This window comes from Eumetopias jubatus, unplaced genomic scaffold (genome assembly GCF_037043125.1).
Source record: "Eumetopias jubatus isolate StellerSeaLion01/CBP00866 unplaced genomic scaffold, mEumJub1_p1.0 scaffold_2, whole genome shotgun sequence".
In the NCBI taxonomy this organism is placed as follows: domain Eukaryota; kingdom Metazoa; phylum Chordata; class Mammalia; order Carnivora; family Otariidae; genus Eumetopias; species Eumetopias jubatus.
Window position 1 is genome coordinate 1982158 of NW_028274808.1, and position 25416 is coordinate 2007573.

At 50.3% G+C, this 25416-nt stretch overlaps 1 protein-coding gene across 1 annotated transcript in view; it reads left to right on the forward strand.

The window, feature by feature from the left end:
- Positions 1–682: 682 nt before the first annotated feature.
- ARHGEF10 (Rho guanine nucleotide exchange factor 10) overlaps positions 683–25416 on the forward strand; it is an 86477-nt gene continuing 61743 nt past the window's right edge. Inside the window, exons 1-6 of the mRNA XM_088020893.1 lie at positions 683–753; positions 10621–10740; positions 11388–11675; positions 14115–14178; positions 16530–16606; positions 18777–18833. Coding sequence (XP_087877019.1) covers positions 717–753; positions 10621–10740; positions 11388–11675; positions 14115–14178; positions 16530–16606; positions 18777–18833 — 643 coding nt within the window. The 5' untranslated portion in view covers positions 683–716. The remainder of the gene's footprint in view (positions 754–10620; positions 10741–11387; positions 11676–14114; positions 14179–16529; positions 16607–18776; positions 18834–25416) is intronic.

Consider the following 25416-nt stretch of genomic DNA (forward strand, 5'->3'; position numbering starts at 1 on the left):
TGGGCTGCGTGGTCCCTGCTGTGCCCGCCCGAGGTGCTGTCCTCGCTGCCTCGGGGCCTGGGCGTTTGTTTTTCACCCGGCCGTTGTGCTGGAAGCGGGCAGGTGTCCGATGCCGTAAGCCCTCGTGAACGGGGGAGCTGGGGGCAGGATGTGGCCTCCTCGTGAGCTGGGGCAAACATCTTCACGATGTGGCTGGTTTCACACTGATTCTCAGACTTCGTTTTCTTCTGAAAGCACATAGGGAAACAAAAAGTGCAAAAAAAGAGAAGAAAAAAAGCCAAGTGTGCAGAGACCTGGCCTAGACCCCAGAGTTTAGGGACTGAAGGCTTAAGGGACCACCGGCCGGTCTACGACCCCGGGCACTGAGTTGTTCGTCCGAAGCTGAAGAAGGTCAGCCGTCTGACCTAGGGCTCCTTTCTTCCCTAGACCAACATGCAGGGCTGGGCGGCCGGGGCGGAGGGTCCGCCAGCGAGCCCAGGTATGGAGGGAACTCCCGCCGCAACCTCGGGAAGTCAGGCCCCTGGGGACTCTGTGTGCTCAGAGGCGTGATTTCAGGGGACAGTGGACAGCCTTCGAGGGGTGGGTGCCTGTCCTTCAGTGAGTGCCGTGACTGGAGCTGAGTGCCCCGTGGAGCTGACACAGCCCCCCTACCCGCGGTGACCGCGGTGTCCTTCCTTCTGCAGGGGTCCAAGGAGTGAGGTTTCCGGAGCTGCGCCATGGACCAGCCAGAGCCACCCGCCCCCGCTCCCAAAGGTAACGGGCGTCTTGCGGGGGCTCTTTCCCACCTGGGGTGCCCTCGGGGAGAAGGGGAGGGCCTGCCCACGGGTCCCGAGGTGGTGGAGCTCTGAGCCCCCGCCTGCCCAGCGCCCCTCCCTCACTTCGGGGTGACCTGGCTGAGCCACCTGTCGGGCCCTGGGCATCCCTGAGGGGCATGCGCCAGCACAGAATCTGTGAGGTCCGCCTCCTCCTGACCCATCACGGGCCCACCTGGTGATGAGGAAGGGTGGACCTCGTATTTGAGAGACTACACATGGGCTCCTTGGCCACTCCAGGCGCTGGCAGGTGGAACAGTAGGGCGGTTTCCAGGTCTGCCTCCCTCCGCCCTTGGCTCGCTCAGGGAAAGCGCAGACCTTCTTTGTCTAGCTGCTCTGTATGTGAGGACCGTGGGGGAGGCCTGTCCTGTCCGCTGGCCAGAACTAAGCCACTGCTGGGGAGACCACAGTGGCACACCGAAGAGCCTGGTGGTATCACTCCCGGCTCGCAGGGCACGGCCTGCTCAGGGCTCCCGTCACCCAGGCCTTCCCTGGACATGCTGCCCTGGACAGACTCGCGTGTCCCCTGCACACCTGGAGGCTGTAGGACCCGAGGGGCAGAAAGCCACAGAGTCTGGAAGGAACCCATGCAGGGTCAGAGCCTTTCCATTCCTTCTCCTTGTGCTGGTGGTGGCGCTCTGGGCCCTGAGCTTGTAGCTGGAGCAGAAGGAAGGCAGCCTGCCAGTAGGACTGATCCTTAAGGGAGTCCGGGCCCAGGCCAAGGGATGCATCTCCTGCTTGTGCTGGGTCAGCATGGATGACCTCCAGGAGAGCCCAGTGGTGAGCTGGCCCCATGGTTGAAAGAGGCCCCTGCATGCCTTCAGCCAGAGTTTCCAGGAGCCGTGAGCCCCGAGGTGAGGGTGGCGTGCTGGAGGGCGCCCCGGGAATCGTGCAAGGCCACCACGCGCCGGCTTCTGCGGGGCACCTTTGGGCAGGCCGGCTCCCCTCCTCGGGCCACAGCCAGTGGGGTCTGGTGGGGAGGGCTCTGGGTGACTTCCTGCTGCATGTTTCACCCACGTGTGAGGTGGTGACACTTAGATTCTTCCAGGCTAGATCTTCCTTTGACTATTTTCATTGAAACGGACACCAGCACCGCTCCCTGCTCTCCTTCCCTTCACGTGGGGTGTGCTCCTGGGGTCCTCCCATGAACGCTGAGCTGGCTCACCCAGCGTGCCTCACCGAAGGTGTGGGCATAGGCCGGACGTGCCGTGAGGCTGCCGTCCGGGTCTGGTACCCTGGGCCCTGTGTTAGGGAGCCTGACCACGTAGCATCCCCAGCGCAGCGATGGTGGAGGTCAGGGCGGGGCTCCGGGTGTGGCTCCTGACAGTTGTCGGAGAGAAGCTGGTAAAGGAAAGGGCCCGGAAGCCCTTTCTGCAGCTCTGTTGTTAGGAATATGGGGGATACACGACGTGTTCAGAATCTGATGGTGGATGCCGGCTCTTTTCCACCCCGACTTGTCTGCTCTTTCCAAGGGAATTAAACCGGCCCCTCTCTTATTCAGTGTGTCCCGGTGTTTGCTGCCGGCAGCGTCTAGAGCTGGCTGGGGCCGGTCCCGTGCATGACATGGCTTCGACAGTGACACCCCGCAGATCTGTAGGAGCAGCTGTCTGCCCGCGGGCTTCGCCTGGCAGACACACCTCTGCATGTGGTCTGGGTCAGGGAAGGGGCGCGGCCAAGTGGCTGGGGTTTTGGCGGGTGTGCATGAGCCCCGGGGAGGCGTTGGGACCTGGAGTCCTGGCCCCAGGGGGCCGCGAGCAGGGGTCAGCGGGAGCAGGTTGTGACGGGAAGGCAGGGTGGCTGTTCACTTGGAGCACGACCAGAGGGGAGACCCCACATGCTCTCACCACAGGACGAGGGCGGGTGGAGGACAGTGCTTGTGTGTGGGGTGGATGGTGGGCAGCCCGGTTGGGGCGGCTGGTTCACTGTGTCCACGAGTCTCAGATCCTCCGCTGTGCTCCTGAAAACCTGCACGTCTTTATCTGTCACCTGTACCTCCGAGTGGGGAAGAAGGACCAGGCTCAGAGGGCGAAGGCCCCCAGAGCTGGGACAAAAGGGTAGTCAAGGGGCTGGGGAGAGGGCATCCTGTCTTCCCTGCATGCCCACGCTGTCCCCTTCGGCACCACACACTCACCCACCCTGTTCTGTGTGCTCAGGGTCACGAGCAGGCCGACCAGCGAGGCCTGCCACTGTGGGGCCCCAGCTGGTCCATCAGGCTGTCCACGGGCTCGGCCGCAGGCCCTGTCAGCTGGGAGCTAGCCCTGGGTGGCAGGAGGGTGGAAGAAGTCCCCTCCGTGGACCCCTGTTCTTGGTTCCCCCGGGAGGTGTCCTCTGGGAGCTGGGACAGTCCTGGCAGCTCTGGGGACATGGCCAGCAGTCCTTACAGTGTGGAGAAGGTCCCCGTGTCTGTGGGCTGATGTGCGGTGTGGCCTGTGACTCTGTCCAAGGGCAACTTGGACAGCAAGCTGCATAGTTCAGAACTGAGGTGCTGATACCTCACGACGGTCTAGGCGGTTAGCTCTTGTGACCGTTTGTGATGGGCACATGGCCTGGCGTCGCTTTGGGCCGAATCAGTGATACTTTAATTATAAGCTCCCCATCATTAAAGCGTCTGCTCACAGCTGCCCTTGGATGCAGGGAAGGGTCAGGAAGGACCAGGTCTGTCTTGCTGGCACCACGTGGACACAGTCCTTGTTCCCTGAGATTGGTGCTCTGCTCTGCTCTTCGTATTTCTTGTAGACATTTTCTGCCTGTGCAGGGGCCGGGCTGTGGGGCAGGGGCGTGGGGCCGGCCCTGCGGGGCGTGAGCAGGTAGGCGGCCTCCCTGGGCTTCAGTCCCCCTGTCCACAGGAGTGGCGACCCCGACCTGCAGGTTTGTGCGAGGTCTGGACCAGGCAGTGTGGTGACTGCTGCAGGCGCTCGGCGGGTCCGTGAGAAGGTGCCACGGGCCTTAAGAATCCTGAATCCTATCAGGAGACGCTCCACGATAGGTCCGAACCCCGCAGTCTCCTGGTACCTTTCTGGAATTCATAGGTAAATTACACCCCCCCCGCCCCCGCTGTGGTAGGGAAGGAGAAGCCCTCCATTGCCCCATTGCCGTAGGAACGTGGATGCACCCACAGCCGGGTGCCTTCCCCTGCTGACGACGGGTCGGGCTCCAACAAAGCACAGGGAACAGAAGCCGTGTGCGGAGGGTGGGGGGCGTCAGGCTGTGAGGGGTGGCATTGTTCTGGGGACACCGCTGTTCACAGGCAGCCACCACCCCAGGGACGTCCAGAGCCAGGAGGAGGCCGACAAGGACGCGGCTGTGAATAGCCCCTTGTTGGGGGAGCTGTTTGCCCCTGCAGCTTTGCAAAGCACTTTTCTTCTTCTTTTCCAATAATAAGGAAGAAGGCACAAATATCCTCCTTTAGAAATGAGAGAAACATCTTATCTTGGATTAAGCTTTTACTTTATAATAGATGTGGTCTTAATGGCCCCAGGGACAAAATGTGTCGCCTTTATCTCTGAGCTTAAAAATGAGTATTCTCTTATTCTTTTTCCCTCAGTGTCTTAGTTCCTCCATGGCATGGCTTTCAAAACTGTTGGGGGCTTTTCAGCAGTCCTGGAGGGCTGTCTGCTCAAGGAGGGGATGACCTGGGAGAGGCAGCCTCCCCTCCCCCCTCTCAGCGTGTCCCTGAGCCCTGGAGCCCCTGTCCCCCTGAGGGGTGAGCGACCCCAGCCTGCCCATCCTGAGCCCAGGCTCTGTGTCAGCTGTGTAGACCGATGTGTGCCAGGAGCGATGGGGTAGGCGGTGTCTCCCTCCCTCCCTCTCTCTGCTCCTTAGGACCCTGCTGAACATTTACATCCCTCCCAGTGGGAAGTGTAACATTGTAGCCTGTAGTGACTTAGCTTTTGTTGCAGTTGGGGGAGAGACTAAGACCTTCTTGACCCCTAAGAGATCCAGTGTGAACTCTCTTTTCCTTGGAAGCATGCTGACCTCAGTGGTGCAGTTTGCTGCTAGACTGAGGCAGGTGGGACTCAGAAGGAGGGAGGTCGTAGGCCAGACCACATCCCTGGTGCTGTGCTGGCTGACAAGATCGCTGTCGGGGTGTTGACCAGAAGGCCAGCCTGGCATGGGGTCTGAGTCGGAAGGCTGGGCTCCTCTGCCTGGAGGGCCATGGGTGGGAGCCTGTGTGGTACCCCGGGACACACGGATGCACACCAGACATTGTCTCCCCCCTTGTGGGAGACAGACCATGAAGCAGCATGCTCGGGGCTCCAGGGTCCCCCAGGGCAGACTCAGGGCTCTCCAAGGAATCCAGGGAATCTGAGGCACGGCCCAAGATCTGGAGGCGCCTGGAAGGATGGAGAGCGGGTGGTGCCCGGCGCCTGTGTGGTTTCATCCAGGAACGCAGCAGGAGGTCAGGAAGGGGAGATCCCTGGGTGCTTGAAGCAAAGGGACTTCTCCGTGGGTTAGTTCATGGCACTGCAGTAGGCCAGGGCCTGGGGGGGGGGGTCCTGAGGTTCCTGCCATGGGGATCTCTCACCCCAGAGGGAGCGTGCAGGGATGGAGAGGGACAGAGGTATGGCTGAGTTGGGAGGGGCCTCGTGGAAATCCAAGCAGAGCTCTTTGGATGTGACTCCAGAGCTCTGGCAGGAGGTCTGACGTGGATGCTGGGTTTTGTGCCAATGAAGACCAAGGCCACAGGCAGGCCTGGCCTCCCATGGGGAGGGTGTCGGTTACACTGGAATGCTGTTGTGGGGGCAGAAGCAAGCGGGTCCCTCAAGGAGGAGTCCGCTCGGGCAGCCATGCCAAATACCACGGACAGGGCCACAGGCCTGTGTCTCTCAGAGCCCAACTCCTTGCCGCCCACTTTCTTTCCTGAACATGTTAAACAGGAATCCCTTTCTCCTTGCATGGGGCAACCCAGGGTTAGGTTCCGTGGTGCCCGATGTTGTCAGGCTTTTTTTAAATTTTTTTAAAAGACTTTTAAAATTTACTTATTGAGAGAGAGAGAGCATGAGAGGGAAGAGTGTCAGAGGGAGAAGCAGACTCCCTGCTGAGCAGGGAGCCCGATGCGGGACTCGATCCCGGGACTCCAGGGTCATGACCTGAGCCGAAGGCAGTCGCTTAACCAACTGAGCCACCCAGGCGCCCCCGTCAGGCTTTTTTAAAAGCGGTGTTTACAGGTCACTTTTAGGTGTATTTTATCTAATTCTTAATGTTCCCCAGTAATAGAATATAACTTCCAGGAAGAGGGTTGACAGAGGGAAGAGCCAGCATGTGATTCCGAGTCTCTGCTGTGCAGAGTGAGACACGTGCACGGCGTGATTTTTACGTGGCTAAGTCAGACCATCAGCTTCTTCCCCCCTCTCACCCCTTCACCCCCTGTCATTTTGGGTCGTGTGTTGTTATTTCCCTGCTGTGTTAATCTGGCAAACAGGAGTCTACAGAAATGGTCACAGTTGTATTTGGAAAACGTTCTGTCGGTTTTGGTTTTTCCATTGAAGGGATTTATTGCCCCAAGATTTGTTGACCAGTTTGTTTCTGTGAATAAGCTCACTACTTACTGATAAAGCCAAAAACCCAAACTACGATGATTTTCCCGTCGCCTGGCACGCGGCCAGAGTTGGTTGGACAGTACATGAGCTGCTGTGACCGACGCGTGGGGACAGAGGTTCTGTCCACCCCCGAGTCCAGTCCATTGTCTGGTGGTTTTACTTGTAAACTCTCCTCACTTGCAGGAAACAGGTGAGTCATATCCGTGTCTTTATTAAATACGAATCTCAGAGGATTGATGTGCTCCACAAATTCAGACTGCCAAGTAGAATTGCTTAAGCCAGAAATGGCCATGAAACAGACAGGAAATGTACTTGTTGTAGAAAGTTTGTAAAACACAGGAGCGCGGAGAAGAAAATGCCCGTCCTCTGTGGCAGCCCGAGAGCACCTCGGGTCGTATTTTGGTCTGTGTGTGAAAGGGATTAGATGACTAAAACCAAGGGTTTTTGATTGTTTTATTGTGAAATACACCTACCATTTACCACTCCAGCCATCTTTCAGTGTCCAGTTAAGCAGCATGAAGCTCATTCACGCCACCCTCCATCTCCAGAACTTTCCATCTTCCCACGCTGAAGCTCTGTCCTCCGTAGACTCTCACCCCATCCCCTCCCCAGCCCCCGTGTCCACCATCCTACCTTCTGTGAGTGGAGTAGCACCGTGTCCACCCCTTGGTCATGGGTGCGTTTCACTCGGTGCAGTGGCCTCGTCCGTGTCATAGCAGGGGCCAGGATTTGTCCGTTTCAAGACTGTGCCCCTGTTGTCTGTATCGCCCACATTTTATTTATCCTTTCATCTGTGTGGGGACCCTGAGATTGTGTCTGCCCCTTGGCTGTTGTGAATAATGCTGCTTGTATGGTTGCACACGTGGGTGGTTGCACACTCGTACGGTCACACGTGTATGGCTGTACACTCGTATGGTTGCACACCTGTACAATCACACGCATGCATGGCTGCATGCTGGTACACTCGCACACCTGTGGTTGCACACTCGCACGGTTGCACGTGTACTGTTGCACACGTATGGTCACACTCGTGTGGTGGCACATCCATACGGTTGCACACACATGGCAGCACGCTGGTACACTTGCACATGTGCGGTTGCACACTCATACAGTTGCACATGCGTACAGTTGCACACATATGGTTGCACTCTTGTGTGGTAGCACATTCATACGGTTGCACACAAGTATGGCTGCACGCTGGTACACTTGCACACGTGTGGTTGCATACTCGTAGGGTTGCACATGTGTACAGTTGCACACATGTGGTTGCACTCATGTAGCACATTCATATGGTTGCGCACACGTATGGCTGCACACCGGTACACTTGCACATGTGTGGTTGCATACTCGTACAGTTACACATGTGTACCGTTGCACACATGTGGTTGCACTCGTGGTAGCACATTCATATGGTTGCACACATGTATGGCTGCATGCTGGTACACTTGCACAGTTGTGTGGTCGCACACTTGTATGGTTACACGTGTGTGCAGTTGCACACGGGTGTGGTTGCATGCTCGTATGCTTGCACATGTGTATGGGCGTACAAGCATCTGCTTGAGTGCCTGCTTTTAATTCTTCCACGTGAATACCTAGAAGCAGGGACTTGGGCCGTAGGGGAGTTCCGTGTTGAGTGTGTTGAGGGGCCTCCGTACCGTGTCCACACCAGCTGCTCCAGAGCACGTTCCCACCAGCCGTGCACCGGGGTTCCAGTTTCTCCAGTGCTTGCCAGTATTTGTTATTTTCTATTAAATGAGTGTGAAAGGGCCAATTAAAAACACTATTAGTATATCAGAAACTTCTTTCCAAATTACTGAATAAACTTCAAAATAATTTTAATGGTTTCAGTAGTATTTCACTGTATAAATGTGTCATAATGTGGGAAATCTGTCTTCTGTTATAAGACGTTAGGTATTCTAATGATCTCTGATTATTTCCTGAAGGTAGACAGTTCATGGTAGAGTTCCTGAGATGAAGGAGATACAAAATTAGAAGGCTGTGGTGAATACTGGCAACCTACCATCCAGAGGGTCACTGATGCACACTCTTATCAGAATTACATGTTTTAGAAACGTCTTTTTTTTGAAACTTTTCTTGATTCCATTTCAGTATTTGCCACTGTCATGCTTTTAGCATAAATTGGGCTGAAGTTGTCCCAGAATGCGCTTGGGGTCCCGCGTGTGCCGTGGACGTGGCTGTCCCGGCTGAGCAGCCCCTCCTGCCTGCCCCGTCGCAGGGATGAGCCTGAACTCTCCATTACTCATTGCTGATAAAAAAAAGTGCTTCTTTTGAAGGACCTGTTAGAATGTATTGCTGTTTCCGAAGATTCAGGGAAAAAATAAACACCTGGTACTTAAAACCAGTTTTTCTTTTTGGACCATCAGAGGTTCGTCTAGACAGCGAGGCCCCAGCTGGAAAGACAGTTTCTAGACTGACTCTAGCATTGATACACGTCTGTCAACTTCCCTCCCTGGAAATTACTCCACCTCTAAACCCCCAATTCTGACTGTCCCGCCCCCCAGTCACCCCCCGGCTCATGAACTGCTGGAGGCCGTGGAAGGTTGTCTCTGTAGCCTGCTCGGCACCTGCGCTGCTTGGCTCTTGCTGACCCAGGCCCTGGCCTGGGATCGAGGGGTGCTCGGGGGGCTCTGAGCAGAGCTGGAGGGGCAGAGACCACCCACCATTGTGCTGGGACAGCCCCGGCCTGGCCTCATCCCACACCCACCCTGACCCCGGGGATGGAACCCCCTTACCACCCTCTCCGAGGCCCAGGCCATCCCAGGAATCCACCTGGACCCCAGCCCCGGGGGCAGAGCAGGGAAGGGGGGCCCTGCAGCCTCAGCATAGGGGTGTGGAGGGCAGGGTCCCTGATGTCTCCATTACCTCACCCCTAAGAAACACCACTCTGAGGCTGGCCTCTGATCCTGTTTACGCGCCTTCAGTTCTAAGATAACTGCATTTAAATCCCTCCGTTTCCCGAAGGTGCCTTTTGAAACCAGCTGTTTGGCTAGCGAGTCGGAGTGGAACCATCTGGAAGGGAACCGGCCTGGGGCAGTGGGTGCCTGTCCCAGCAGATCCCTCCCCAGCCTCCGTAGGACTCTGGAGCTCTTTGTGCCTCGAGCCCCTCTGAGCAGGTGTCCCCAAACCCGGGAGCTGCCTCCTGTGGCCCGTCACCCTAGGGCCTGGTGGTCTGCTGGCAAAGTGAGCGATTTTGGCTCATGCTAACCTTCAGGTCATGTCTCTCAGCAGATCATTTTTTTTCCTCTCCTTAGTGCCCATTATTTCATAAGGGAGCCACCCTAGATACCTGTAGGGTCTGAGGTCCCTCAGTCCTGCAAGAGGGGCCCCTCCCGTGAGCTGCTTGGGGTCCCACGTTAAGGGAACATAACCTTAACTGACCAGAGCTTCTCCCTAGAAAGTGACTGGTTTGTTGTGATATTTTGTGATTTGTCTGAGCACAGTCACCAGCAGGGAGTTTTGCACTGGTAGATAAGGGTCTTCAATTCTTCTAATCCCTTCTAATTTTGTATCTCCTTCATCTCACAAACTCTACCATGAACTGTCTACCTTCAGGAAATAATCAGAGATCATTAGAATACCTAACGTCTTATAATAGAAGAGGGGGTTTTCCATGTTCTGACTTTATGCCCTTGTGTTGGGGTGCGGTGAGGCAGAAGAGGCTCCTCCCTCCCGTGCTCTCCCCTGCATGTTGTCCTCTGTCCCATGCCCCAGCTCCCTAGCCTGGGCCTGTGACCTCTCATGGGGTGACCGGGCATCTGTCCATCTGCCCCCCACTTTGTGAGCCAAGCATGGGGGGTATGGGCCTCATCTCTGTGGACAAGTCCCCAGATGGCCCGTCTCAGACGCCCCTCTTCATGCCGACCTGAGGCCCCCTTGGTGATATCCGTGAGTCCGAGCACCCTCCGTGCTGTTCCACACACAACCTCACCCAGGGACCTGGGGCAGGAGGGGCCCGGAGGTGGGCCTGGCGTGGGCAGGGGTCACGATGTCCCCTACCTTTGGGTGGCGATGTGCTTTGCCGGTCAGATGGCGTGGATGGAACCCCACGGGGCTGGGGACCCGTGGGGCGTGAGCCACGTCCGTTCCATATTGAAGTTGAACTTTCTATCGTGGGCTCCCCTGTTTCCGGATTTTCCCTTCATCTTCACCCCGTTCCTCTGCCCCCCCACCCCCAGACGTCCTTTGTTGCTGAAAGTGAGCGCTTGTGTCTGTCCTGCTGGCCTAACTGGTGTTCTTTCAACCTGCAGACAACGCGGTGACATATGGCAATGAGGAGGACGAGGGGGAGCAGTTCGACTTTGACAGCGGAGACGAGATCCCAGAGGCAGATCGACAGGCTGTGGGCGCAGACGCCACCTCCGGCTCAGGTGGGTCCCCCGCGGCCACCAGCCCACGCGGCGCACGGCCCCCTCGCTCTGACAGCCGGTGGGGGTGGGAGGCGCCATCGGCCTCCAGGAGCGGACGTTCCTGACCTGTCTGTGATGTGAACCGAATGGCGGATTTGAATTGGCTGACTTTCCTTTATTTCTGCTTCCCCTCTGTGTGTGTTGGAGGTGGTGGGTGTCGTCGATACCTAATGAACACGGTCCCCCAGTCTCGGCAGATGCCGTGAGGCAGTTCCAGAACTAACACCGTGGGATGAATTAGGTCCACGTTAGCTCTTGGAGGTGGGGTCGTCTGCTGGGATTCCCCAACCAGGAGGGGTGCGCACCTGGTGTGTCTTCGGCCCTCACAGCAGCCTCTCCGCGTCGTTAGCAGCTCCCCGAGTTCAGGCAGCTTCTCACCCTGCTCATCTCGGTGCAGAGGCCCCGGGTGCCCCACCTCCCGCCACGGGCTGCCTCGCCCCTCTGATGCCCCAGAGGCAGGGGCTTCCCTCAGAACCCCCAGATGGGGGCATTTCCTGGGTGCCCTGGGGTGCGTGGGCCCCAGGGGGCTCACCACCTCCTCCTCACCCCCGACCCAGGAGGGCCGGTCGGCGGTAGCCCCCCGTTGATGCGTCCGTGTTTGCCTCCAGGAGGTGAAGTTGGGATGGGAGCAGACACAGACGCCCCGGCAGAACCCACCACCCATGAGGTCCCAACGAGAGTCAACCCCTACTCCGTCATCGACATCACGCCCTTCCAGGAAGAGCAGTCCCCGCCCGCAGACCCGGGCCCTGAGGACGACAGCATGAGCCTGCCTGTGCCCAGTGGGTACTCGGTGCCCGTTCCCTGCGGCTACGCCGTGCCCTGCAACCTGCCACTGCTCCTGCCGGCCTACTCCAGCCCCGTCGTCATCCGTGCCACGTCCCTGCACGGGGAAGGTGCGCCTCCTCCCTGCACATCACAGGCGATAGACATCTTGTTTGTAAGACCAGTGGTGCCTGGTGTTCAGTTAGTCGCCAGAGTGGACCAGACACAGGTGCCGGTGCAGCTGTTCCCGGCTGAGGCCATGGGCACCTGCAACCCCATGCTGCGGGCCCAGGCGTCTGGGGGCTGCCGAGAGCACGACACTGCCCCCCCCCTTAGCGAAGCTCCGTGAGTTCTACTCAGGACGGACCCCGTGAACGCGGCCCTGCTGAGTTTTCTCCCTGCCTGACCTCTGTGCTGTGTGTGCCAGGACACGCCACGAGGCGAAGTGGGGGCGAGAGGCCCCTGACCCAGAGTCGTAACTCTGACTACATGAGATTTCAGGAAAACGGGTTCTTTCCCTCCCACTTAATCACAAGGGAGACAAAAAGTGTTTAAAGAAAATCTTGAATTTATATTGGGAAAACCACACGAGGTTCTCAGGGTGGATGTTTCCCCATATGTTTTCCTGTTGTAATTGGCAGTAATCTTGGAAATTTACCACGATCAACAATGCTGTTCGTATTTTGTAGCCCAAAGAGTAAGAATGATCTAAAAATAAGGAAGTAGATTATGCAGTTAAAAAAAGATTAAGGAACGCATTCTTATATTAAAGTAATTTGCTTATTTTCAGATCATTTGGTTATTTTTAATAATTCAACGTTATTTTTAAGTAATTCAGTATAGTTATAAACCATTGGCCTATTTTTATGCTGTCATCCTAGACCTATTGATAAAACCCTATCATAGTAAACACTACTGCAAGGCCCCAGATCCAGGAACACGGGTCTATGTTTGTCTCTTGAGCCTTTAAAGACAAACAGGCACTGGCGTCTTTGCTGGGGTCATGAGGAAAGCCTGGAGTACGGTGTGAGGCTGGCGTCCAAGGCCTGGACCTGCGCTGGTGGCCTGCCATGTGCTGACCAGCTTCTTTGCACCTTGTGGTTCTCCTGTGAACATGGCGGGCCTCTTGGCTCTACAAGGGCAAGGCTGCCCAGCACGGAGGCCGCGCCACCTGGAACACGACCCTTAGATACAGGAACCGCCAGAACCCCTTCTCTTCCCCACTGCCCAAGACCTATTTTGAAAAAAAGATTCCAAGATTCCCCTTCTGTTCGTTAGTGGTCCTCCAATGGCCAGAAACTCATGGTGCTCTGCTCCTTAGCATGAGCTTCCAGATCTTTCCGGAACAATAAGAGATGAGCAGTTGGTGTTGCCAGAGAGAGAACTTCTGAGTACGCTCATCTTCTCCTGACCTCCCCTTATCAAAGGTCTTGTGTCTGAGCAGACAGTAAATCGGGTGCATCTCCTTTCTTGAAAGGGGGAGCCCAGAGAAAGAAAGTGTTTTGGGCAGGCAGTCGAGACGAGGCCTGGGTGGTATGCATTCAGGGATGGGGAGTGGTGCCCTTGACCCAGCTGCAGGGAAAATCTCACGGTGTGAAGTGTGCCTGCTGCCGATTCATGTCCTTTCTTCAACGACTTTGTCGAATAGCTTTGTCTTTTTGGGAGGCCCCGTCGATCATTCTTTAGGGCAGTGTGATGTGGCAGGAAGAGCAGTCTTTGGAAGGGGGCAGGTTTGAGTTCAAATGCTGGCCCTGCCCCTGACCTGACATGTGGTCCTTGGCAGATGCCTACCGTTGAGTGGCCTTGAGAACGCAATGAGTTCGTGTCTCTGTGGTCTCCGCTGCACTGCCAGGGAGCTCCCCACTACTGCAGAAGGGTATTTGTTGGTATTTAGCGGGATCAGGGGACCATTTTTGTGGGTGAAATCTCCCAGCTTTCGTGGACAGTAACACACAATGGATTCTTCCTTAAAGGCTTTTTATGGACAGTTCCCCAGTGTAGCCATTACCAACCGGTCTTTGGTTGAGCACGTGGCCTGTTGTCCTGAGCTCATCACCCTCTCGTTGAACCAAACCCAGAGGTGGGAGAACAGCCATCGGCCGGGACACACGTGACGGACTTTGTGAGCGTGTGTGAGTGTGCACACACGTGTGTGTGTATGCGTGTATGAGTATATGAAAGGTTGGTTGTCAGGTATCATGAACATAACTCTTTATCCCTTGAGAATCTTTGGGGGCTGCCATTTAGACACTTTCCAATAAATCACAATTGTAAATTTCCATGAAAAAGTTAAGAATGAGAGAAATAGGTTTGTCCCTCTAGCTTGCTTTCCTTGGGTCACCATTTTAATTCCAGCTATTTTAGAGGATCTTTGGATATTGTTTTTACTGTCATCCTATTTTACATACATCTTACCTAAAACCTGAAAAAACTCTAAATCTATCAACTAATCATTTTTATGCTAAGCTTATCTTTGAAAAAAATATAAAACCATTTTAAGGCTAAAAATCCACTTCCTAAATACTTTTCCCTAAGACTAAAACTGTGTGAATTTTTTTCTTTCCTCACAGAAACACAAGAGGTAACAGAAGACGGTCAGTTTAATTCTTTAAGTTCTGAGGATCCAACGAACAGGTATCTCTATTTTTCCCACGTGCTCTGAGTTCATGACCCTTCCCTGAGATGTGGAACACAGTGATACGAGGTGCTGGCCTGCCCGCCCTCAGTGCTGAGAGGTGGTGACCGACCAGGCCTGTCCCCAGCCCAAGACCCTCCCTTCCCAGGCCCTGGACAGCTCTGTCTTCTGTACCCTCATGGGTGCTCTGGAAAACAAGGACTCTGCAAGGTGTTCATCTTGTTCTGTGGAAAGACAGGCCATCTGAAGGCACAGGCAGGTGGACCAGGGAAGACACAGCCCTCCTCAGGCTCCGTGTAGCTGACGCTCCATGTGCTTTAGCATCGTAGAGGGCCTCAGAATCCTGTGGTGGCAGGTGGGGGGGGGGTTCAGTGTGTCTAACCCACCTTTCATCCAGAATCCTCCAAACTGATTTGATTGTAGATCTTTCTTTCATGCCACTTGCCTTCAAAAATGCTATGTCACCTGCTTGAGATGCCCAGGAAAATCCCATCTTCCAGGAGAACTGCTACTTCCATTCCAGAACCGTGCCTACATGTCTCATTTCATTCTTCCAGAACTCTGTGAGCACACCTGCATTAAAACTGATTGCTATGTGCTCTCGCTGTCATTTCCTGTGCCCCTTCTGCTGCTGGGTAAGAATTTTACGAAGTTAAAGACCAGGTTTACCAAGGGTTGTAGCATGGTATGTGTGCCTGTGTGTTGATCCTGGGCAGCCGTATTGAGGTATAATGCACACACCACGCCTGTTTCAAGTGTACTGCCCTGTGGGTTTTGGTGCATTGCATCATGTTTTAAAATTGTTTTTAAAACTTATAGTTAAAATCTATATAACAGAGAATTTAGGCATTTTAGCCATTCTAAGTATAACGTGTAGTGACATCTTGTGCGTTTACGTGTATTGTGTATAACCATCACTACTATTTACTTTCAGAATTTTTCATCTTCTCAAACAGAAACTGTCCATTCTGTGGTAATCTAGCATCCCCGGCACAGCCCCAGAGAATCTCTTCTCTGCGTGCCACCTCTGCCAGCTTGCCTACTCCGGCTAACTCGTATAATTGGAATCCTGGTAGTTGTCCGTTTGTGTCTGGCTTATTTCCCTTTGCGTCATGTTTGCAAGGCTCCCCCATGTTGTAGGGTGTGTCGGGATTGCCTTCCTCTTCAAGCCTGAATAATAATCCTTTGTGAGTCCGTATTGACCTCTCGATGGGCACTTGGGTGGTCTCCACCTTCGGGCTCTTGTGAATAAGGCTGCTGGGAGTTGCCGGCGTACAGCATCTGAGTCCTTGCTCCCTACCCCTTTGGCTCTAACCTGGGAGCGGTCTGCTGGATCTTGTGGTGAGGCTGTATTTAACTTTTTGAGGACCAGCACACTGTCTTCCACAGGGGCTGCGCCATTCTACATTCCCATCAGCAATGTACAAGTTCTGATTTCTTCGTAAGATCACCGAACTTATTTTCCATTTTTAAAGATTATAGGCGGTGAAGGCCCGTTGGTCACTCTGGGGTGACTTTCTGACTGGCACCGTGTGTGACGCCTAACAGACCCTTAAGAAGGTCTGGTGGAGAACTGGAAGCCAGTTCAGGTCTTCCCGAGCAGGGACTTCATGTCTTCTTGTATTTGTCATGCCAGGTCCTGTGCCATGCTTTCAGTGGGCCTTCAAAAGCATCGTAAATAGCAGGGAATGGAAGCTTGAACTTGGGCTCTGTGTTGAGAAGCCACAGCTGGGTGTTAAATTGGGAACGTGCAGATTAGACCTGCTGAGTGAGGGGGCAGAAGCCTCCCGCACGTGTCTGCAGGTGGCTCCCTCAGCCTCCCGGTGACCGATTTGGGGGAGTGAACACCCCAGGGTGACTTTGATGGAAGGCACGGCTCCGGTACCCCCACACAAAGGCAGCCTGGTCACCAGACCTATCCCGTATGCATCCCAGGACCAGGGCAGGTGAGCAGTGAGCCGGGGGGAGGGTGTCCTCTGCCCCCGTAGATACAGAGCAAGGTCACCAGACCTGTCACTTACTAGATGAGAGTGGAGCAGAGATCACTAGCTTTTCAAAGGCTTAACTCTTAAGTGTTGATTTCACAGGGTGCCCTGAATGTATGGTGGGAATCCCGGGCTTCGGTCCTTCTACACAGGTCCAGACTGTGGATGTGAGCAGGCTTGTCATACTGTAAAACGCATGGGCAGCAGTTCAGAAGACACGGTGCTCAGCTCAGAACATCCATCATGATATCTGGGGAAAACATGAAGTGTGCATACGGTGAAGCAGATACACTCTTTGGGGACCTCCACGGTCTCCTGACAGGAAGCATTCCACTGTTGTGATTTTGTGGTTTGTTTTCTCCTAGTGACGACCGGGTGCACAAGGAGGACAGTGCGCTCGCTCGGTGGGTTGCGGACCCAGCCAACACTGCGTGGATGGAGAGTAGGTACCGCACGGCACCGGGAACCTGGCGGGGCCGTCCCAGGATCCTCGCCGGGCTGTGTGGACGCCACCCCGGGGCGGGGGGGGGGGGGGGAGGGGCGTGTGTTTTTGTCAGGTTCTGCCGATTATTCTCATGTCCTGTTCAGATCGAACACTTTAGAAACGTATTCATTTACCTCACGTACGGACCAGGGCTGACTGTGTCACTGCTGTGCCCTGCACTCTCTGTAGCCCTTCTTTCAGATCCCTTTGGAACATCTCTGCTCACCCCATCCTAGCACCTATTTGTTCCTCATTGGTTCTTCCTCATACGGTGTTTGGGTTTTGTCATGATAGTCCTCTATTTGGGGAACTGATGCTTTGACCCAGGCCCGTAGTCAGCAAGTCACCACTGAGACATCAACCAGGTATTTTTCCTTGGGATTCTCACAAAGATGCTTTTTCATGTTACAATTTTGCAAAGGGGGTGGGTGGCTGGTTAAGCCAGCCCACTGTCCAGATGGCATACCAGATCTTCTGTTCCACGTGTGGTTTAGAAAGCTGAGCTATTTTTAACCAGATTTGATTTTTAATTTTTAAAGAAAAGTAAGATGGCTTTTCTAATTACCTCTTTATTATCCACTGGCTCACTGATTTCTGTATAATTATTTTACGTGATTGACTTCCAAGAAAGAATCATCTTAACTGTCTCCTAATTATTAAATTATCTCCTGGAATGTGTCATTCTGGATTTTATTATGACATTGTCAAGCAAGGAACTTAGCATAAGTAGATGATTCTGCCAGGGGGCTGCTAAATTGGGAGCATTACGGGATGAAATTAACATCTTCCAATTCTCTAGAAAATTTATTTCCAAAGTAAAATTTGTCTGACTTTCCCCCATTACTTGTTTTATTATGTAAGTGGCAGTTAATTAGAATAACACACAGGTTAGGGGTGGTGACCCCTACCACAGTAAAAAATCTGGGTATAACTTTTGACTCCCCAAAAACTTAACCACTAATAGCCTCCTGTTGACCGGAAGCCTTCCAGATCACATGCACAGTCAACTAACCCATATTTTATGTATGTGTTATATACTGCATTCTTACAGTAAAGTAATCTAGAGAAAAGAAAATGATATTAGAAAAATCATAAATACGTGAAAATACATTTGCAGTATGTACTGCAGACATCAAAGACAAATCTGCACGTAAGTGGGCTTGTGCAGTTCACAGCTGTGGTTTTCAGGGGTCCACAGACGAGCATCCCTCGCACTATCTAACGGGAGTAGACATGTTCATCGTGGTTGCAGTTAATATTGTAACAAGGAAGCAGACATCTGTCACGTGGGGGCTTGACAGCAGCAAGAGAATGAGGAGCGATCCGAATTCCGCCCCCCCCACCCCCGGTAATGTAACAATGGCTCAGTGTCAGAGGAAGAGTTCAGTGTATTTACCTCATTTTCTTGTTGCTTAGTCACTTTGTAGTGTGGTTGATTTCGATGTGAGGCCTAAACTCTTACAAATACTTAAATGCATTTCTGTTTTCACCACTGCTCTTAAACATGACCTTCTCAGACAGTATACACTGAGGAGTTTGCCCGTGGAGGATCTTCACTTTTTCTTAAGAAAACTTGTTCAATTTCAGAGGACATGAATGTTCCACATTATATAGTGGGAGAGATTTTATCCTAACAGGTGAACATTCTCACCCTTGCCTAAGCCTACTTTTCCTATCCAGTGGTTCAGAGTATCATGGAATAATGGGTTTATTTTCCCAGGTTCCTTTTAATATAGCCCCACTTGAGCTTTCCCTTTATTGGGAAACTATGTACACCACCTTTGTATTTTTTGCATATTAGAACACATTAACTTCATAAACTTAAAAATACTTATAAAGAGCCACATGGAGATGGACTAAATAATGGACTAAATTGACCTAGAAACCACAAAAGTCCCTGTTGGAGAGATTTCACAGCTGGTTCATGTAGAGTGTCATGCTTCAATCCCAAGAAAACATCCTGTCCCAAAAGTAACGCTTATGCTTTGGTAAGGTATCACGAATTAGCCCTTACAAACTAATTTTTTGAATAATTATAGCATCATAGGAGACTATGGTCCTAAAAACAACATAAATTATACTTGGTTGGTGTTGGTCGGTTTTTAACATTTCCCTCTTTTTATTCCAGATCCAGAAGAAGCCATTTATGATGACGTGCCAAGAGAAAATTCAGACTCTGAACCAGGTTTGAATTGTTTGTAATTGAGTTTTAGAGGATTCGGTTTATCAGTGTTTCCTTCTGGGTGTAAAAAATGACTAGTTAGTGTGCACACAATCCCTAATACACAGCTTATATGTTTTATGTTCGTGGTTTGTATATTGTGTAGTGTCTCATTGATATCACGGGGTGGAATATTGGTCTGTGCACATAGGTGTGTGTGGTTATATTATAGCACTTGAATGAATCTAAACAAGCATTGATTAATATAAAGAAGCAGAAAGAGTTAAAGATGTGAAAAATATGAATGGAAAGGTAAAAAAGTGGAAGCTGTAAGTACCAGCATATATATAATAAATGATTTAAATGAGAAAATAGAAGAAGGAAGTACTAATACTTTTCCAGATTTAAAGAATGATGTAAGTTCTCAGATTATAGAAATACAAAATCAAAGCAGGCTCAAGCCTGAATCCATAGCACATGCACTTGAAACCGCTGAGCACAACGCAGTCCACTAATACCAAAACACAAGTGTTTAAAAAGAGGGAGACAAAGGCAATATCAGATAAGGATTGGGGAGATTTACCACTCAGACTCTAAAATCTATTTCACGTTGCACGTCAAGGAAAAGGGTACTGAACCTAATAGGCTGCAGGAAGAACAGAGAGCAAATAATGACTTTGTGAATGAATCTAAGCAAGCATTGATTGAGACGGCACTAATAGTATTGTTTGATTTCACAAGTGTGACTGCAGGGTGGGGCTGAGGCCCTAGACAGTTGCACCTGACATCTGGGGGGTGGTTGACCCTCCGTGTCTAACGTCTGTGCATTTTTCAGGAAAAGGATATAAATAATGATTGTGTGTTTTTTCCTGTGATAGGTTGGCTCTGCATTTATGGGCAACCACTAAAAGAATAGAAATAGATTATTTAACTTCCAACCCAGTAGAGAAAAACCCAGTCTGGGTGGAAGAAGCAAGAAAATGTAAAATAAGAAAGTTTGGCAAATAATATGAAAAAAGATGGCAAAATTAGTCCAAGTATATTTCTATATAGTAAATATAAACTGAGTCCAATTGCCCATAAAAGAAATTCTCAGGTTGGGTAAAATAACAGAGCTAGGCATATATTTTTATGAGAGCTATATAAGGATACAAAACATTTGTAAGTAAATGGATGGAAAAAGAAATATAAGGCCAATTCCAACCAAAATATAGCCAGTATTACTCTAATATATTGAATGTTAGGCTATAAAATATTAGGCATAGAGTCCTTCACAAGAGAGAACTGTAACAGTTCTAAACTTGTGTGCACCTAACAAGACAGTCTCCAAATATATAGAGCAAAATATGACTGAGATATAATCAGCAATAGTTAAGTACATAATTGGAGTGGGAGTTTTTTTTTTTTAATTTTTATTATGTTATGTTAGTCACCATACAATACATCATTCGTTTTTGATGTGGTGATCCACCATCCATTGTTTTCGTACAACACCCAGTGCTCCAGGCAGAACGTGCCCTCCTTAATACCCATCACCAGGCTAACCCATCCCCCACCCCTTCCCCTCTAGAGTCCTCAGTTTGTTTCTCAGAGTCCATAGTCTCTCGTGGTTCATTTCTCCCTCCGATGTCCCCCCCCTTCATTTTTCCCTTCCTTCTCCTAATATTCTCCAGGCTGTTCCTTATGTTCCACAAACAAGTGAAACCATATGATAATTGACTTTCTCTGCTTGACTTATTTCACTTACCATCATCTCCTCCAGTCCCAACCATGTTGATGTACAAGTTGGGTATTCATCCTTTCTGATGGCTGAGTAATATTCCATTGTATATATGGACCACATCTTCTTCATCCATCATCTGTTGAAGGGCATCTCGGCTCTTTCCACAGTTTGGCTATTGTGGACATTGCTGCTATGAACATTGGGGTGCATATGGCCCTTCTTTTCACCACATCTGTGTCTTTGGGGTAAATACCCAGGAGTACAATTGCTGGGTCATAGGGTAGCTCTATTTTTAAATTTTTGAGGCAACTCCACACTGTTTTCCAAAGTGGCTGTACCAACTTGCATTCCCACCAACAGTGTAAGAGGGTTCCCCTTTCTCCACAACCTCTCCAACATTTGTTGTTTCTTTCCCTGTCCATTTTTGCTATTCTGACTGGTGTAAGGTGGTATCTCAATATGGTTTTGATTTGAATTTCCCTGATGGCTGATGATGATGAACATTTTTTCATGTGTCTTTTAGCCATCTGTATGTCTTCAGAGAAGTGTCTTTTCATGTCTTCTGCGCATTTTTTGATTTGATTATTTGTTTTTTGGGTGTTGAGTTTGAGAAGTTCTTTATAGATCTTGGATACTAGCCCTTTATCTGTAGTGTCATTTGCAAAGGAGTGGGAGTTTTTAAGAAAGCTCCTTCCACGGTCATAGATTCTGGATGTAAAATTAGTAAACTGCAGAAGAACACAGTATACAATCAACCTAAAGACCATATATAGAACCCTGAAGCTAATAGTTTCAGAATGTACTTCTTTTCAAACATATGGAATATTTATAAAAATTATATAGCATTTCTCAAAGCAAATATTAACAAATGCCAAAGAATTAGTATTCAGGCCTCATTCCCTTGATTTAAAAAAAAAACAATAAAAAGAACATTTGAGTATTAAAAAATAATACTAATACCTAGCTCTTAGACAAGGCTGAAAGGAGAATGGAAATTAGGAATATTTTGACTTGAATAATAATGAAAACATTACATAAATTCTTATGGGATAGATTTACAATAATTATAGACACAGTGGCATTTGTTAATAAAAGAAGATGGAAAAATAATGAGCCAGCATCCAACTCAGTTATATTAATGAATAGCGGAGCAAATTGAGAAAATAGAAGGAAATAAAAATGGTAACAGTAAAAGTGATAAACAAAACAAAGAAATAATGGAAAGTATCAACAGAACCAAAGCGCAGTTCTCTAAAAATAATAAAGAAAATAGAGAAGCCTCTGGTAGTGTTGGGAAGAAAGGATATTATTGGGAGGAGACAGAAGGAAGGAGGGAAGGAAAAATGGATCAGGAGCAAGAAACTGCAGTAGAAACCCATAAACACTATGAAGGGATTCTAGAAACAACTCGATATCAATCAGCTGAAACACTTGGACTGCATCTGAGGTGGAAAACATTAATGCATAATGATTCCTGATTTAGAATTAATTGCTTAACTAATGTGCCAGAACGCCCGCTAAGACCAGGGTCCTCAGCTCAGAGTGGCTAAACTGTCAGTGGACAGACAGTCCCTCTGCTCTACACATAGTTCCAGTGGATAGTACAAGGCAGGAGCAGGTAAGTCACTTTAGGGTCTTAGGATAAGCTTATAACCCCCTTCCCCAAAGGTGTGATGCTGAACATCGTAATGAAAATGTAAAGAAATAAAATCCAGTAGTATCCCAACAAACAAGCAAAAGCCAACCTTACCCTTTGGATTCAGGAGTTTATGGATCCCTTAATATTAGCAGGTTCTTTTACCATCCTTTCCCCAGGAACAGACTAAAGGACATAAACCTTACACTCATCTCAATAGATACTTAAAATGCACTTGATAAGATTCAGTGGCCATTCAGTGTTAAACCCTCATAATAGAAGGAAATGTCCTCAGCCTAATAAAGGACGTGTTCTCATAATCTACATCCAGTGTACTAAATTATAAAGAGTTAAAAGCACTTGGTAATTTATTTATTCCACAATGCGTTTAGACGCTGTTCCATACTGAGCATTGATCTAGGTTCAGCTAACAGAGCGGTCCCTGCCCTCAAGATTCCTACACTGAGGGAGACAAACACTTAACATTTACATCCCTTCATAAATAAAACCGAAGTACTTATGAAGGAATGTGCTTCCAGGTATTTATTTAAATGCATGCATGCTGCAAATAAAGTGGAAATGAAAGACTGGTTTCTGTAAAAAAAACAAGCTTGAAATTTATTTTTGGGTAATTTATGCTACCAGGTAGGCCCTTCCCAACCCAGACGGGGTGATCTGAGGCCTCCAGCATCAAAACAACAACAAGAGTTCTTCCAGTAGTCTCCCTACCAAAGGTGACAGCCATCCTGGGTAGAGCCAGCGGTGTCCCTGTGAGGACAGTGCCCTGCAGGGTGCTGATGTGTATGGCGTGGATGCTTTCACTCACATATCAGCCAGGACTCTCCCTTGTTAGGATCACAAGGGCTCCCGGTCCCCTCTGGCCCTTTGCTCTTTGCTTGTTAAACGCCTTGGTGGCACAATCATTTTGAAAAAACACTTTAGTTAAAGACCTAGCTAAAGTGCAGATGGTAATACAAACCAGTGGTCTCCTGGCAGGTGTGTTTCCTGGAGAAATTCATGCCTGCTTCAGGGAGACGGGTGCAGGGATGCCCCTCTGCAGCACTATTTGTAAAGAGCAAAAGATGTGGGGAAACGTAGTGGCTCCACACTTGGGGAAAGGATCCATATGGCAGTGAATTTATACAATGGAGCATTATACTGCAGTTAAAAATGAATAAATGATGTGTGTATGTATAAATGCACACACACACTTTCAGTCACACACACTCAAAAGCAATGAGCAAAAAACAAGACACACAGAGCTAGGGTGCATATGCCTGTAGATGGATGCACACCTCAGAGGTAAGTGGACACCCGCAAGCCAGGACTGATTCTTGCTGACCTGGGGGAGGGGACAGGCCTCTGGTTGTGTGCATGTCCGCTTTGTACCGTTTGCGGTAAAGTGCACACTGCATACAATTGACCATTTTAACTAGTTGAGAGGAGACGGTTTGTGGCATGAAGCACACTCACGGGCTGGTGGGCCTTCCTCGCCGCAGTCCTGGCTGAGGGCAGGTAGCAAGGTTGCTGCCCAGAAAACTCAGCCAGGTAGACCAGCTCTCCCTTCACTGGCCTGTGGGAGAAACATGTGCCCGGTGGTTGTGTTCACTTTCCAGCATCAGGAAGCCTCACTCCGTGCATCTAGGAACTGAGGAGGGCCTCATAATTCACAAACCATCAATCCTCTAGTTAACACGACGCTGTAGAGCCCTTGAAAGTTTGAGCATGCAGGGGAGGCCCGAATAGCACTACCTTTTCCAGAACATAGAGCACCATTACTGTCACACGTCCTGACCACTGAGTGGTAACGTCCCTAAGTTACAGGTGGTCCACTGTGCCTGGGGTGTGACAGTTCTGACGCCCCCGAGGTGGACAAGCCATCCAGCCGACCCTAGAGCAGGGCTCACAGGAGAGCAGGGGCCCTCAGCTGTCTCCCCAGAGCTGGGACCAGCTGGTGCACCTGCCGCTGGCTCCCGCACTCCAGAAATGTTGCTGCAGGTGTGAGCACCACCTGCCGTGCTATGTGTGTGGACTTTTCGCTGCACACAGAGTAGCCCGACGTCCAGAGCAGTTGCGGAAGCGGGGAGGATGTACTAATCTGGCAGCTTCAGGATTCACGCACCACGCTGGGGGAATAGGGCACGGGCACACACCGGCACGTGTGGGTGCCTCCATTGCTGACTGGTCCATGGAGGGTCACCAGGTTCTTGCACTCATGGCCAACTGCTGTTGTCAGGATGGCTCTTGGTCCTGACTTGCATGGCGGCTAAGCTGGAGTCTGGCTGCATCCCCAGAATCCACCTGCCCTGTTGCCCCAGTTGCCCAGTTCGTGGTTGTGGTTTGTTGTGCTTCAGGCACAGCTGAACCACACCACTGCAGCTCCTGGAAAGGGAGCTCATTTTCAAATATGGCTTTGTTTTACCCAGATGACATTTACTCCTTAGTGCTTTTAACCAGAAATTTGGATTTCTGTCTTATGTTCTAGAATATATCGGAATCCAGTGGAGATGTCATGCAGGGCCAGGGTAATCTGGAGTATTACAGGAATTTTCAAAGTGACAAATTCCTATCTACTTTTCATTTCCAGTGAAAGCAAATGTTTGCCTTTAAGTATTATATATACAAAGCTAGCTCTTGGCCCTGAAGAATCTATTCATCAAGGTTTAATTACTGAAGATTTTTAGGGCCAAGTTTTATTACAGAGGACAGTGGAGGATGCATATGGAATAAATTTTATCAAGAAATGTGAATATATTTTCAGGCATGGAAACAGTGTCTTTTATCCCACTTTGTACTGTCCTTCGGTGATAATTTAAGCAGAAATTACTCTTAAGTCATTTATACTTGAGAAAGTTCATCTGAAATTTGATGCTCATTTGTTTAACAAGTAATAGAAATCAGAGAGACACTGATATCCTGGAAGTTTGTAGAATGACATTTCATTCTCAGAAAGTCCTGTCACCAGCAGCATGGCACTGAAAATGGGAAACCCATCTGTATTTTTTTGTTCCACTGCATATTTTTTGTATCAGTCAAGGCGTATCACAGGATTACTTTTTGTGAATCTGTGGCCTTGGCATCTATTAGAAAGGAAGCGGATTAATTAATCGGTGATGAATGTCAAGACTTTCTCCTTGCCGTGGGAGTGTCCATAAGGCAGCTCGGCTCAGTGAACTCACTTTTGCAGAATACAGATTATGAAGTAAAAGATGGGAATTAAAGCCTTTGGAAGTTTTAAACAAAAGATC